This window comes from Triticum urartu, chromosome 7A (genome assembly GCF_056163025.1).
Source record: "Triticum urartu cultivar PI428250 chromosome 7A, HENAU_Tu73, whole genome shotgun sequence".
NCBI lineage: Eukaryota > Viridiplantae > Streptophyta > Magnoliopsida > Poales > Poaceae > Triticum > Triticum urartu.
The window spans coordinates 59,725,138-59,738,149 of record NC_141879.1 but is presented as its reverse complement, the minus strand read 5'-3'; the positions used below and the strand labels follow the sequence as shown (position 1 = coordinate 59,738,149).

At 43.6% G+C, this 13,012-nt stretch overlaps 1 protein-coding gene and 5 non-coding genes across 6 annotated transcripts; all 6 read left to right on the top strand.

The window, feature by feature from the left end:
• The first annotated feature begins 624 nt into the window (after positions 1–624).
• LOC125528857 (RNA polymerase II transcription mediator) lies at positions 625–4,495 on the top strand. Its single transcript, XM_087534064.1, has 8 exons — positions 625–954; positions 1,038–1,236; positions 1,327–1,440; positions 1,766–1,851; positions 1,938–2,325; positions 2,482–2,946; positions 3,043–3,366; positions 3,918–4,495. Exons 1-8 carry the CDS (start codon positions 866–868, stop codon positions 4,245–4,247), a joined length of 1,995 nt encoding a protein of 664 aa, XP_087390190.1. The 5' UTR covers positions 625–865; the 3' UTR covers positions 4,248–4,495.
• A 2,177-nt stretch (positions 4,496–6,672) lies between these two features.
• TRNAA-AGC (transfer RNA alanine (anticodon AGC)) lies at positions 6,673–6,745 on the top strand. Its single transcript has one exon. It is a non-coding gene; the product is annotated as a tRNA-Ala (tRNA).
• A 2,780-nt stretch (positions 6,746–9,525) lies between these two features.
• Positions 9,526–9,598, top strand: TRNAA-AGC (transfer RNA alanine (anticodon AGC)). The gene has a single exon. It is a non-coding gene; the product is annotated as a tRNA-Ala (tRNA).
• A 78-nt stretch (positions 9,599–9,676) lies between these two features.
• On the top strand, positions 9,677–9,747 carry TRNAG-CCC (transfer RNA glycine (anticodon CCC)). Its single transcript has one exon. It is a non-coding gene; the product is annotated as a tRNA-Gly (tRNA).
• Positions 9,748–11,327: 1,580 nt separating this feature from the next.
• On the top strand, positions 11,328–11,400 carry TRNAA-AGC (transfer RNA alanine (anticodon AGC)). The gene has a single exon. It is a non-coding gene; the product is annotated as a tRNA-Ala (tRNA).
• A 78-nt stretch (positions 11,401–11,478) lies between these two features.
• TRNAG-CCC (transfer RNA glycine (anticodon CCC)) lies at positions 11,479–11,549 on the top strand. The gene has a single exon. It is a non-coding gene; the product is annotated as a tRNA-Gly (tRNA).
• The last annotated feature ends 1,463 nt before the right edge of the window (positions 11,550–13,012 follow it).

Below are 13,012 nucleotides of genomic sequence, written 5' to 3'. Positions count from 1 at the left end.
TTGTCCCAACTAAAAAAAAACTTGTGGCTTGTCTGCTGCAATAAATTCATAGGTCCAAGTATGCATTTATGATCAGAGAGATCAAAACTAGTAGGGGGGAACACAATTCTTGTATTACTCATATTCGTCAGAACTGTAATAATGCTAGTCATTTCATGTCTTTAGATAGGTTGAATGACCGCCTGTGATTTGTTTAGGCTCTGGCCCAGAAGAAGTCTTGAACATTGTTGGACGAGACTGCACTCCTTAATCATTGAGTAATACAATAATTGTTTTCACAAAAAGAACTTTTGCAATAAATTCACACAGGTTTTTTTACAAATTTTTATTTTGAGTTATCTTTAATAATCGATTTGAAACTGTTATGTCTGGCGGTATGAGATGGTTAAACAAAGCAAACTTTTAATAAAAAAAGAGTCAAATATAGTAATACACAGTATATATTCGATATGAATTTTTTGGAAGACGATAAATTTAATGAGACTGCACAACACAATATTCTGCTGGAAAAAGAGTCCACAATGTTTGTTCTTTAATGATGCAAAAAATTGTTTTATTTTAGGATCATGCAAAAATGGTTCGTCCATCAGGCCTGCTTTCTTCGGCGATTCGGCCCGGCCCGGTTTAGTCCGCACCACCACCACTGCAACTCCCAAGGTCCAAACCCTCGCCCTATCTCCCCTGCCTCCGGTCCGCTCGTCGCCCGATCCCGCCGGCCGCCGCTCACCGGCGGCAACCACCTACCTGCCTGCCGCTCTTGGCCCCCGAGTCCGCCTCGCGCCGCCAGCCTCCAGGCCAATCGATCTCGCCCCTCGCCCCTTCCCCTTCCCCATCAATCAAGGAGCAGGGGCAGCAGACGGCGGCCATGGGCGACGACCTCCGGCTGGACCTGGACAAGCTCCCCATCAAGCGCCTCGAGGCCATCGACGAGGCCGGCAACGAGCACTACCCGCCGTAAGCCGGCAGCTTTTTTCCCTCCCTCCCCTCCCCCCCTTCCCTTCGCCTCGCTCCTGATCCAGACCCGCCCGGCGCAACAGGGACACCAGCAGCGAGGAGCAGCGGCTGGCGGCCATCCGCCGGGTCGACTTCTCCTGGGTCGTCGAGCGGGACGCCAAGAAGGCCAAGAAGGCGGCGGCCGAGGACGCCGCCCAGAAGGCCTGGCCCTGGCAGGGCCTCCACGAGAGCCTGCAGCTCGCGCAGCAGGAGCTCACCGTCGTCCTCGACCTCATCTCCACGGTCCGTCCCTCCCTCCGCGTCTCCAGCCGCTCGTATGAGCTGATGTCCTGGTTATGATGGATGGATAATAACAATTAACAAACAATGCAGGTCGAGGCGAACGACACCGTGGCCGTCGCGACCATTTCCAAGCCCAGGCCACTGCCGGACGAAGTCCTCGTCGACATGGCCGTCTCCGCCGCCACCAAGCTCCAGCGGCTGCGGGTAAGCCCCTGTACTAGAAACTAGTAGATCATCTGCAGCCAATTAGTTGGAGAGGCATGGACTGAGACCCATGGGATATTTGCAACTTACTCCCTCCGTCCGGAAATACTTGTCATCAAAATAAATAAAAGGGGATGTATCTAGATGTATTTTAGTTCTAGATACACCCCTTTTTGTCCATTTTGATGACAATTATTTTCGGACGGAGGGAGTACCAGTAAGAGGAGGGGAGTGAAAATAAACTGCAGAATAAAATGTTTTGAGTAGTTCATGCTTGAACCTACACCACATACCCTAACTATTATGCTCCATTCCACAATCTCAGCATCTGGGACGGTACTTCAAACAATCGGCAAAGACGATGCAGCAGCAGTTCCAGAAGGAGGCTAGGTTCTACGGCTCATTGATCAGGTTCGTCTTGTTGCAGGGATTGCGAATTCCAGGTATCATCTAAGTAGCGATGCTTGTGCCATGACCGGTGCTGTTGGATTTGGCAGGTTGCAGCAGAACTGGAAAGTCAAGAGGCAGCGTGGGAATGCTCCAGGAATCAACAGCTTCATGTTTGATGTGGTTGACACTTCTCAGTTGGACACGGCAGCGATGCCACGGATGTCGTCGTTGTCACTGGTTCCGATTGACCAGGACTCGTCGGGCACTTTGTCTGTACAAGTCCCCCAAAAGTCGTGCCGTTTCTTGAGCCTTCAGTTCCGCCGGGACAGTGCCAACGGCCCAGAAAGCTACGCTTGCAGAACAAAAGGTGTCTCAAGCACTATTTCTTCTGCAGCGGAAGATGATATGTTGGGGGATGATGATGATGTCAATAAGTCTGTCAAACAGGCACATTCCATTCTTCGCAATATCCACAAGTCTATATTTGAGGAGCAGGTAGGTTGTCTAAATGCTTATGAATTATTGCAAACCTGTCATTTTGACCAACTAGAAATCCATGAAAAATTATTCCTGTGACAAAAGATGCTCTCTCCTTTTGTTATTTTTATCTTTCATACCACCTCGTGCTTAGCTTAGTTTATGCCTTTGCAGGTATTGGATATGGTGATCCGTGAGACGTTTGTCCAAACTCAAGGTGTCAACGTAACTGGAATGCGTGAGGATTTTCTCCAACTAGCAATTGGCGAGGAGAGTTTGTTGTGCCTTTCACTTGTGGATTCTGGACAGGATGGTGACTCAGAAATGGCAGGCCATGAAGAGCATAATAATTCAGAGGCGAATCTTGTGCTAGCCACCACCAATGGGAAGCAGGAGCCTTCAAAAAGGGACACCTCAGGGTTTCTTAACCCGAAAAGTCTGGAGATTTACTTGCTACACCTGTTCCACGAGAACATTCTCAGAAAAGTCAGGGAGAAATATCGTAATATTGTTCGCTACCAGAGTCCTGCTCAGTCCGCAGAGTCTGCAGGTGAAGATTGTGGCTTGCTAAGTCATTTTTGCATGACAGTGGCTCATAAAACATATTCAAAAAAAGTGCAGCTGGAGCTAGAGAGTGTGGTATAACTACTATTATTTCCCCGTTCATTAATGCAATATACATACCATGGGTGTAGTAGATTGGCGTTGTAACTTCCTTTTCACTAATGCATGCAGGTTAGCAGGGTTCCTTATCTCCAGCTGCGGTCCCTTCCTACATGGCACTCTAGAACTTCTTCCTGGTCTCTCTGCTTAAGAGTTCCGCAACCCATTTTGGCTGCTGATCGGCCCACGAAGCCTTCGGACAATGGCGAGCCCAAGTACAAATCTTCCAGGACACAGTTCAACACGAAGATTGTCTTGAAGGACGGCCAGATAAGTTTGTTGGGCGAGGGTTCTCCGAGCATCGCCGGGTCGTTGACTAGGAAGCCCTCTGATGGTTATCTGATAAACAGTTACAATTGTGACTTGGAGGACCTCCCAACGATGGTTCTCCAGCAGGTAAACTTGTGATAAATAAAACCTTTCAAGTCATTATCCTTTATCGCCGATATGCACTGGATTAATTTATTAACTTTACTACTGTTGAGAGTATTTATGATTCACAAGGTTGAAGCATCAATTGTGCCAGGATAGCGCATGAACCACTTCACCATATTATAATTAAGGCTTAGTAAATCCAAAGTTGTTCTATGATTGATTGCAACGGCTGTTGTTCAGTCGTTTACACTTATTTACTGTATGTTCCTTGGGAAAGCCTTGCACTGAATGTATGTGTCCATCGACGTACGCGAATAGTTTGTTTGGCTAGTCGGAATGTTGAGTTCAGCCTGACTTCAGTTCAGAGAATAGGTACGATGATACGTCTTAGGATCATTGCCAGGGCTCCATAGTTCAGAAGTTAATACCATCCCCACTATACATATACACATGCATATAAGACAAGTCCAGAGGCTGAGATTTACTCAACTGACTGGTGTCTTTATGCGCATCTCTTCGGGGCCTACTTTATTGTAAGGTGCTGAGCACATTGTCTGCACATATATCTGCAGGTTGCGAGCCAGATAATAAACTGGCTCCACGAGGAGGCTTTGGTCCTGGGGATGAGTGTGACTCGGGATTTCCTGTGCCTCTACTTCGACCTGGAGCACGGTGATACGCTGGGCCTGGTGGCGCACGTGGACCCGGACGATGAATACGGGTGCATCTCATGGTACCTGACTGTCGACCACCCGGCGGAGGATGACGGGAAGGCACCAGCGGCGGACGACCCCTGGGCTGAGAAGCGCAGGTTCCTGGGGTACCTGTCCCTGGAGGTGCTCTACTCCACCCTCCTGGACCTCATCAACCTCTGCGGCACTGGCGCCCGCCCTCTGAGATGATAGAAGTGTGCTGCAGTGCTGTATTGTGTGTCGTGCGATGGTGTAAGCACTGGCTGCCTTTGCTGCTGGTGGCAGTCTGTTGCTTGTGCTGCCCTTCGGTGCCTTGCTTAGGTGCACTGATGCTGGGCGTGTAGTTACAAGCATAAGCCATGTATTAATTCGGATCCTTGGTTTGGACCAAAACAGAATCTTTGGTTTTAATTCAGATAAGCCATGTATTATTACGGAAGACAACGTGATTTCTGGTATCTGACATGTTTTGTTGGCTTTAATTCGGGTCCTTGGTTTGGACCGAAACAGAATCATGGAGATGGTGATGCCACCAGTTGCCGGACCACCTCGGCGGCCAGCTGGACTTGATCCATGGCATTGTCTCCTGGCTCTGTTCTCTGGAAGCACCACCGCACTGGGACGAAAGCTGTTGTTAGCCAATAAAAACTGCTTTTGTTTTTATTTTGGCTGTGGCGCTCTGACCAATCTGGTAGACCAAACAGTTCTGTTTTGTGACACCCGATATTTATGCCATGTTATTGTTGCAATGAATGTTTTTTATTGTCCCTAGATGCCTCAGTTTCATATCATGCTTAACTCTACTGTCAATGGCTTACTAACTTATATCTGTCTTATGAGAGGTGAAGTGAAATGTATTTATTTGAGCCTGCTATAGTTAAGACTTCTTACCTTGAAACTAGCATTTGAAATTATACTATTGCTGTATATTGATACAAGTAGTGATATTTTAACTGAGGTGCTTAATGCTGCATTATTGTCCTGCTACGTGTCTGTACAGATGCCCTCTAATCAAGTGTGTCATTTTGCGAACCAGCTCTATGAAAAATCATGTATCACAAATGGTAATAATTTCCCAAGTTAAATGAAATTTACAATTTTATCATCCCCTGAAATGCCTCAGTTCCATGCTATGCTTACTCTACTGTTAATTGCTTACGGGAATATAGGGTCTTTGTAGTGAAATCTATTTATTGGAGACTGCTGGTCCTGTACATAAGGCTTCTTACCTTGAAATTAGCATTTGAAATTATACAAGTGGTGATGCAAAGAATTAGTTATATGAAAGAATGCATGTAACTGAAGTTCTTAATGCAGCACTGTTGTCATTTTGCAAACCAGTTGTGTGAAAAATAGTGCACCACAAATGCTAATTGCTTCAGCAAGTTGCCGTTTAAATCATGAGCCAGCTCTGAGCAGGAAAAACAAAAGGAGTCTTGTAGCCGTTCAAATTTTTTCTTTTGATAGTTTTCTGTGTGTGGATTCTGATTCTTTTTCTGTCTGATGACCAGGGAGATTTATTTGACCACAGGAGCCTTTTGTGAATGCCATCAAGGGTGCAGATGACGTGATCTTGGCTGTGGGGCCCCGTCAGCTTGCCGAGTAGATGAGGATTGTCATGGCAGTGAAGGAGGCCGGCAATGTCATCAAGGTCAGATAATCAACTTGTCTTCTTTGTTGGTGGAACTACGCCTGCGGATCGATCACTGGATAGTTGATGCACAGAGGCTCCTGCCATCCGAGTTTGGCTCTGACGTAGAGCGGGTTCACACGGTGGATCCAGCGGCCACATTGTATGCTGGTAAAGTCAGGCTCCCCCGTCTGATCGAGGCGGAGGGTATACCTCACACATACGTCTGCTGCAACGGGTTCGCCGAAACCTACCTTCCGAGCATCGGTGATGTTACAGCCATGTAATCATGCAGAAGCGGCGTTCCCTCTGAACATACTGTTGTCCCTCTGGCTCTCCATCTTCATGAGGGGCGACCAAACCAACTTCGACATCGAGCCGTCCTTTGGCGTCGAGGCCACCGAGCTGTACCCTGACGTGAAGTACACCACCGTCGATGACGAGTACCTCGACCAGTCGACCGTCTCCTCTGACAGTTCTTTGGCTCTCTGGAATGCATGGCAGCCCCTAACGCAGTTGCAGTTGTCTGGTGTAAATTCACCAGGAAGAAGAAGTCTCTGGCCTTGCTAAAAAGCAAATCCAGCAGTTATACCTGATTGCTTACTTTTCAAGGGAGACTGATCTTGGCTTGAATAACCAGTGGGGCATTTCGTTTGGTTGATTTTCTTTTATCTTCCAAGTACACCAGACTTGATCATTTTGCTTGCTTCTGATGACTTGTGAAAAGCAATTTGGAAACTGATTAAAAAGCATTCTGTGTCGGTTTTAGCCTGTTTTTCTGCAAATTTACCAGGCAACTCTCACTCTTCTTAATCAATAAGAATTCTGTGGCAGACTGAATGAAACAGCAAAAAATTAATAAAAACTGGGATTGTGATTGAACTGGCTCGCCCCACCAAAGGTATCAGGACGCTGTTGCAACATTGCTTGGCCCAAAATCGATTCTTAATGGTGTGGTACGTTGAGAAGGTGTTTCATGATAATAAATATCCTAATTACAATTACGGGGATGTAGCTCAGATGGTAGAGCGCTCGCTTAGCATGCGAGAGGTATGGGGATCGATACCCCACTTCTCCAATCCTTTTTTTTGTTTTTCTTTGCAAATCTCTGTAAAAGAAAAACTATCTTGATTCTTCACTTCACTTTTGCAAACTCCAAAATCTCCCAAACATGCACACAATCCCTCTAGACACAAAAGGAAAATAAGAAACATGGGTACATTCTGTGCTGCAAACTGAAATGGTGCAATCTACTACTCATTTTGCTCCCTATGTAGTCCATAATAGAATCTCTAAAAAGACTTATATTTAGAAATGGAGGGAGTACATCACTAAGCTCTTTAGGGGTAAAAGGCCTCACAATCAATTAAGGTGTCCAAACTGAAATTGGGTTACCCGATTTTGATCAAGTCAACAATTTCTTAAAGCTCTCATTCAATTCTTTTATATACTACTACACTTTACTTCCTAATTTGTAAGTCCTCATAATTAATTGAGGTCTTCATGATTCTTCACTTCACTTTTGCAAACTCCAAAATCTCCCAAACATGCACACAATCCCTCTAGACACAAAAGGAAAATAAGAAACATGGGTACATTCTGTGCTGCAAACTGAAATGGTGCAATCTACTACTCATTTTGCTCCCTATGTAGTCCATAATAGAATCTCTAAAAAGACTTATATTTAGAAATGGAGGGAGTACATCACTAAGCTCTTTAGGGGTAAAAGGCCTCACAATCAATTAAGGTGTCCAAACTGAAATTGGGTTACCCGATTTTGATCAAGTCAACAATTTCTTAAAGCTCTCATTCAATTCTTTTATATACTACTACACTTTACTTCCTAATTTGTAAGTCCTCATAATTAATTGAGGTCTTCATGATTCTTCACTTCACTTTTGCAAACTCCAAAATCTCCCAAACATGCACACAATCCCTCTAGACACAAAAGGAAAATAAGAAACATGGGTACATTCTGTGCTGCAAACTGAAATGGTGCAATCTACTACTCATTTTGCTCCCTATGTAGTCCATAATAGAATCTCTAAAAAGACTTATATTTAGAAATGGAGGGAGTACATCACTAAGCTCTTTAGGGGTAAAAGGCCTCACAATCAATTAAGGTGTCCAAACTGAAATTGGGTTACCCGATTTTGATCAAGTCAACAATTTCTTAAAGCTCTCATTCAATTCTTTTATATACTACTACACTTTACTTCCTAATTTGTAAGTCCTCATAATTAATTGAGGTCTTCAGTTTAGAACTTGGCCACCTGATTTTGACCGGGTCAATAATTTCTCAAGGAGATCTATCATTTAATTATTTTAATTCACCATATTCCCTAATTTTCAACCTCTTTTATTTGATTGAGATATTCGATTTTGAATTTGGTTTACAGTTTTGATCGGGCCAACGATTTTTCAAATCAATCAACACCAACCGGCTAGAAAAACATGTCAACCCTGTGCACCCTCTTATCACCTAGAAAAAAAAGCGCCACCATGTGATGATACTATAGCATCAATATAGTACATGTAGCCACCGACGCAGAAATTTACCCACAAAAGTATGATTTGATTTACACCATGAAAGCCCACAAATAACCGCATTATAAATAAACATAAAACACACACCATTGTTTCCCCCATCCGCCAAACTAAATATTCCATCAGTTCCAAAATACAAGGGGTGCTAGTTCTTTGGAAAGTCAAATTTCTTTAACTTTGACCAAGTTTAGAGCCAAAAATATCGACATCCATAATATTAAGCCAGAAAATTATGGAAATTCATTTCATGATGAATCTAATAACACCAATTTGATATTGCGAATTTTGATATATCTCTTCATAAATTTGATCAAACATAAGGAGGTTGGACTTATCAAAAAAGCAATACACACCTTATATTTTAAAACAAAATGAGTATTTTTTTAAGAATCTCAACGACACCAATGGCGCAAAGAGCAAAATGTCACCATCATGATTTTGTTAACTATCCTTCTGTAGAAAAAAGAAAGAGCAAAATGATACCTGGAGACACAGTTTCAGCATTCCAGAAGAAGAAGAAAACTTGTCCATATGTTCTGCCCTTCACGGAACCAAATTTATTCTGTCAATCAATCTCGCCAATGCGACATCCACATCAAGAGACAGCTAAAACATTCCAGGAGAAAAAAAACAGCTCTTATATATCCACACAGTAGGCACCTGATTACGGTGCCCTATCAAAAAAAAAAAATAGTGCCTGAAATGTTGATCTGCAGCCGTGGTATTGTTTTTTTCAAACTACAGCGAGATCATCTCACGCTTCACCCGACCATCCTAAGAACGGTTTCAGCTCTGATCAGGTCAAACCATAGCATCCTAACAACAGCATCGAGCGGCCTAAGACAATCGGTGGAGACAGGGAACGGCGGCCTTGCAGAAAAATAACACCGGCCAACACCAACCTTCCGGCAGACCATAACATGCTGACCAAGGCGGCACCACAAATCCTGGACACAAAAATCAGGTGGAAAGAAAGACCGAATTACTTGCCACTAGTAACAATGACATTCCCAGATATATGCGTGATGAAAAACATCTCCATACAAAGAGCGGGAGCGACAAGGTGAAAAAAGCAGTAGGGCCAAAGTGTGCACTGAGCATAAAAGATCAAAATGTTAAGCTACAGAGGGGAGCATGTAACTAATCATTTCAACAACAAAAGTTCGAATAACTTTTCGCCAAGGAATTAGCATTTCAAACCGCAGCCACCATGCCTCTGAAAAGGGAGATGGTCGCGTATAGCAATTGCACCAACGAGACACGTGCATTACTGACAGATGAGTAGTGTTATTAATCAACATAATCATTCCTGGGGATGTAGCTCAGATGGTAGAGCGCTCGCTTAGCATGCGAGAGGTATGGGGATCGATACCCCACTTCTCCAATTCTCAATTTTTGTTCTTTTTCACATGGCTTGGTCTATGAGGATGACAAGCTGAAGACAAAACATATAACCATCAAGGCGCATCTGGTGTAGTGGTATCATAGTACCCTCCCACGGTACTGACCAGGGTTCGATTCCCTGGATGCGCATTTCTTTTCCTTTTTAATTTTTCTTTCTACGTTTTAAGTTTTTGTACATTTTGTTTTGTTGCTGTGGGAACTGTCGCCATCGGAATGGCCAAAAAATCAGCAAAATTTTAGATAAAATAATAGAAATATCATGGTGAAACTGTGACCATGCAAGGTACAGATCTTCATACAAACCAAGATGAACTGGTAATTAGCACATTGCTGAACCAAAATAGACCAGGTTCAACTGCCTGGTCCTTTTTTGGGGGTAAAAGGAACAAGACTAGGTTCCACTATGACAATTCGGGTCACAGAAGCAGCAGCAAAGAAAGACCCCAGCTAGCAACACTTATACAAGATTTATATCACCGAGTAGGGCGTTTCGGTAATCAGGCTTATCTGCGCATTTCTTTTCCTTTTTAATTTTTCTTTCTACGTTTTAAGTTTTTGTACATTTTGTTTTGTTGCTGTGGGAACTGTCGCCATCGGAATGGCCAAAAAATCAGCAAAATTTTAGATAAAATAATAGAAATATCATGGTGAAACTGTGACCATGCAAGGTACAGATCTTCATACAAACCAAGATGAACTGGTAATTAGCACATTGCTGAACCAAAATAGACCAGGTTCAACTGCCTGGTCCTTTTTTGGGGGTAAAAGGAACAAGACTAGGTTCCACTATGACAATTCGGGTCACAGAAGCAGCAGCAAAGAAAGACCCCAGCTAGCAACACTTATACAAGATTTATATCACCGAGTAGGGCGTTTCGGTAATCAGGCTTATCTGCGCATTTCTTTTCCTTTTTAATTTTTCTTTCTACGTTTTAAGTTTTTGTACATTTTGTTTTGTTGCTGTGGGAACTGTCGCCATCGGAATGGCCAAAAAATCAGCAAAATTTTAGATAAAATAATAGAAATATCATGGTGAAACTGTGACCATGCAAGGTACAGATCTTCATACAAACCAAGATGAACTGGTAATTAGCACATTGCTGAACCAAAATAGACCAGGTTCAACTGCCTGGTCCTTTTTTGGGGGTAAAAGGAACAAGACTAGGTTCCACTATGACAATTCGGGTCACAGAAGCAGCAGCAAAGAAAGACCCCAGCTAGCAACACTTATACAAGATTTATATCACCGAGTAGGGCGTTTCGGTAATCAGGCTTATCTGCGCATTTCTTTTCCTTTTTAATTTTTCTTTCTACGTTTTAAGTTTTTGTACATTTTGTTTTGTTGCTGTGGGAACTGTCGCCATCGGAATGGCCAAAAAATCAGCAAAATTTTAGATAAAATAATAGAAATATCATGGTGAAACTGTGACCATGCAAGGTACAGATCTTCATACAAACCAAGATGAACTGGTAATTAGCACATTGCTGAACCAAAAAAGACCAGGTTCAACTGCCTGGTCCTTTTTTGGGGGTAAAAGGAACAAGACTAGGTTCCACTATGACAATTCGGGTCACAGAAGCAGCAGCAAAGAAAGACCCCAGCTAGCAACACTTATACAAGATTTATATCACCGAGTAGGGCGTTTCGGTAATCAGGCTTATCTGCACCCGGTTAGAAAAAAAATCAAAACAAAATCAAAAAATTCCAAGGGGATGTAGCTCAGATGGTAGAGCGCTCGCTTAGCATGCGAGAGGTATGGGGATCGATACCCCACTTCTCCATTTCTCAATTTTTGTTCTTTTTCACATGGCCTGGTCTATGAGGATGACAAGCTGAAGACAAAACATATAACCATCAAGGCGCATCTGGTGTAGTGGTATCATAGTACCCTCCCACGGTACTGACCAGGGTTCGATTCCCTGGATGCGCATTTTTCTTCTTTTTTCTTTCTTTTTGTAAGTTTAAGTTCCTTTTCTCTTTATTTTTTGTATGTTTAAGTTCTTTCATACATCTACTAGAGGTGTTGCTCTGGAAACTGTCGCCATCTCAATCGGCCAAATTATTACCAATTTTTTAGATAAATAATGTACTGAGAATTAGCACATTTTTCTGATACCTTTAGGGGGTCAAAAGGAAAAATAATGCTGGCCAACGCAAATCCTGGCCATAGAAGCAGTAGCAAAGAAAAACCCCAGCTAGCAACAATTACAAGATTATAACTAGTGAAAGTCAATCAGGATTGCATAACAAGCACCAGATGATAATTGCAGCAAGGTGCTAAGTGTTCAGTTCTACCAGTACTAAAAGTAAGAACATAGAACAAAAGGCGAGGTTCATACAGGATAGATGCTCTATGGGCACAGCAAACAACCACTCCAAATCATTAAGATGGAGCATAGCATCTTTTACCAATATGTGGAATAGAGGCTCCTTGTTCACAACATCTTTCTTGCGCCTCAAACAATGGGACTGAAATCATGCTCTCTTTGAGGTGATGCCTGGTGAAATTTTAAACTTTGATGGAGCTGATTGTAACCATATTGGTTGAGTAATATACATATTTCTCCCCAAAAACAAAGAAGTGAGGTATACGTAAGAGAATCTACGGCCATGTACATCTAATCTGGCCCTTCAAACATCCGTGGACGTGTCCGGGCGTGTCCATGGACAGTGACTGGTCACCTCTTAAATTTTCATTTTCACAGCCATGTCCCCTGCCTTTATCCTTATACATCTGGTCACATGCATGTAATTGACGGAGATGGAGTGAAAGAAAGAAGAGAGAAAGAATAAATAAAAAGAAAAGGTGGTCCATGTTGCTGAAATTTTGTCTATTTTGGACCTAGCCCAATAGCAGTTTCAGAAATTTCTAATAAATCCTAGAGGCCCACTTAGCCCATTTGTGCAAGGCAAGGGATACTACTAAAGTTTAGTCCCACATTGCTAGTTGAGTGGGAGTTGGACCTCCTTATAAGAGAGGTTCTTTCCCCACTTGTATGAGCATGAGAACAAGAGGGATACCCACGCGCGCTCCTCCTCCGCCGCCCACCTCGCCGCGCCGCGGGTTGCGGGAATGAGCCGAGCCGATATCTAAATTTTTGCCATGCACTACGGGGATACGAAAGGTCACACGGAAGCTAAAAAGATTTTTGCGAAAGTGGAGTTCGAATGCGAACGGTGCAGCCCTTCGGCTGCTGGCTGTTCGCTTCGCCTCCGTCTCTTCGTTTCGCCTCCTGTCGCTGCCCTCTCGCCTCCTTCTCTTGCGCCTATAAAAAGGAGGTCGCTCCTCCCAGAGAGACGCACCAGAACTTCTTCCTCCTCTCGCCACAAGTTCCTGAGCACTGCGCTGCTGCTACGATCTTTCCCATCCCGGCTTGCGGCGTGCACCGCAGG

What these genes read in the sequence shown, in the direction of transcription:
- LOC125528857 (XM_087534064.1), top strand. Translation starts at nt 866, where the DNA reads ATGGGCGACGACCTCCGGCTGGACCTGGACAAGCTCCCCATCAAGCGC. An exon ending in TTCTACGGCTCATTGATCAG is followed by an intron (nt 1,852 to 1,937) that starts GTTCGTCTTGTT and finishes TGGATTTGGCAG; the next exon opens with GTTGCAGCAGAACTGGAAAG. An exon ending in AGTCTATATTTGAGGAGCAG is followed by an intron (nt 2,326 to 2,481) that starts GTAGGTTGTCTA and finishes ATGCCTTTGCAG; the next exon opens with GTATTGGATATGGTGATCCG.